The sequence below is a fragment of the Plectropomus leopardus genome, unplaced genomic scaffold (assembly GCF_008729295.1).
Source record: "Plectropomus leopardus isolate mb unplaced genomic scaffold, YSFRI_Pleo_2.0 unplaced_scaffold13116, whole genome shotgun sequence".
NCBI lineage: Eukaryota > Metazoa > Chordata > Actinopteri > Perciformes > Serranidae > Plectropomus > Plectropomus leopardus.
The window spans coordinates 1-1,889 of record NW_024613966.1 but is presented as its reverse complement, the minus strand read 5'-3'; the positions used below and the strand labels follow the sequence as shown (position 1 = coordinate 1,889).

General features: G+C 44.7%; 1 protein-coding gene across 1 annotated transcript; it reads right to left on the bottom strand.

Annotated features, from left to right (window-relative positions):
- Window positions 1-192: 192 nt before the first annotated feature.
- On the bottom strand, window positions 193-1,863 carry LOC121963887 (glutamate receptor ionotropic, delta-1-like; the record flags this gene model as incomplete). The annotated part of the gene is made up of 3 exons (XM_042514126.1): window positions 1,797-1,863; window positions 1,063-1,137; window positions 193-529 (listed from the first exon to the last, which is right to left on the bottom strand). Coding segments are annotated over exons 2-3 (361 nt in total), but the record flags the coding sequence as incomplete, so codon positions are not given.
- Between the last annotated feature and the right edge of the window lie 26 nt (window positions 1,864-1,889).

The window sequence follows — 1,889 nt, the reverse complement described above, 5'->3', positions numbered from 1 at the left end:
TTTCTGTGACTCTTTGTGGTCTTTTTGTGTTATTTTTTGTCTCTTTGTGGCCTTTTTGTGTGTCTGTTTGTGGTCTTTTTGTGTGTCTGTTTGTGGTCTTTTTGTGTGTCTGTTTGGTCCATTTGTGTTGCTTTGAGTCCTATTAGTCTTTTTCTTTTTATGTCTTTTCCCGTGAACTCCATTTTCTCTCACCTTGATGAACAAACGCCCCGTACACGATCCAGATGGCGCTGTGCAGAGAGCCCGACCCCACGCTGCCGTTGGCGCCCGGCGGTGCATTCTGGGTAGAGGAGCGCAGCGCCTGCAGCCTGTTGAGCAGGAAGATGAGCACTCCCACCACGGGGATGGCGGCGGCGATGCAGGCCCAGACGGCGAGGTCAAACGGTGCGAACAGAGAGAAGATGTTGATCTTCTCCTCGGGTTTCCGCAGCAGAATGCCGACGCTGTAGTCAAGGTAACGCTTGCTGAAGTCGACCACGTTCTCGCGCTCCGGCGTGATGGTGATCGCCGACACCGCCAGGTCGGCTCTCTGGAGGAAGCAGAGGCAGGCGGGTGAATAAAAGTTATGTTTTGATTTGTGTTTCATCCAACAGATGCATTTGATGCTTGATAGGTCTTAAATTTAACCCTTTAAAACCTTGAGCATCATCACTTTTTCGTTCAAAAATGTTTACACCTCTGAACTCTGAGCAAACAGGTGTGGTTGAAAAAAAAAGTTTATTGACAACTGGGCATACATGTTAATGTAAGTTGCAAAGCTGTAGCACGTACGGATGATTTGTTATGGATTTTGTTTGCAGCTGAGGAGGTTTGAAATAAGACTGAACCGATGATCAAAGTTTGGTTTATTTTCACGCATGGAAAGTTGGATTTGCTCGGAATAATAATATTAACATTGAGGGAAACGAGAAGGACATCGTAGGTCTGTATGCAAAAGCCCAAACAGGGACAAGAGTTGAAAATAAGCAATAGTAATAAATGACGTCCCGATCACATACATGAATTTAAATAATACATGTTTAGTGAAAGTTTCTTTGACCCCGCAGTAAACTCTAACTTTACCTTGTTGATGAGGTCACCGATCATGCCGTTCCACGAGCCGTTCGGAAGCTGAGATCCATATTTACTGTCCGCCACCTGAAGGACAGATGGAAGGACAAAAACAACAAAAACAGCCTGAACCCAAAATCCCAAAGTCTCAACTTCCTGATAAACCAAAATGAAATATGTCGTTTTTTTCATCCAGAGCTCGAGCTTCAACACGCCTCCACACGTCTGTGCGATGTCATGTGACACAGCAGCCCGTTACGAGGTTCGGAGAACAACAACAGGTTCAGAAAACAAATTCTCACAATGTGGGAGCTGCTGGGAGCGACCAATCAGAACATGATTACGATGACCATGACATCGGAGGAGACGTGTGCACGTGGACGCGGCTTTGCTGTGTATGGATGGAGCTCAATTCTTCAAAGTTTGAATAAAGTTTAAACATTTCCACACTTTGAAGACAGGCTTGTTTCCTGCACTGCAGAGGGAATTAAAGTCTCTCTGCTTGCATTTCTTTTTTTAAATATAGGTTTTTATTGTAAGATTCACAAATGGACATTTACAATTTAAAAAAAGAAATACATTCAGTTTCAGAGGAGGACAAAGAGTTAAACTTTTAACTTCTACTGTTGCCGTATTTTTTGCCAGCCTCGCCTAATTTCACCGTCCCGCTCTGGTTTACGAAAATAACATCTGGTTTGATTTCTGCCAGATTCAGAGTGAGCGCAGCATCAGTCAGTCAGCGTCACCTGGTAGATCTCGTATTTGAAGCCGAGGATTTTGGCGAGAGCGTCCAGGACGTCGATGGAGAAGCCTTTATATCTCTTAGGCTGCCCCAGGAT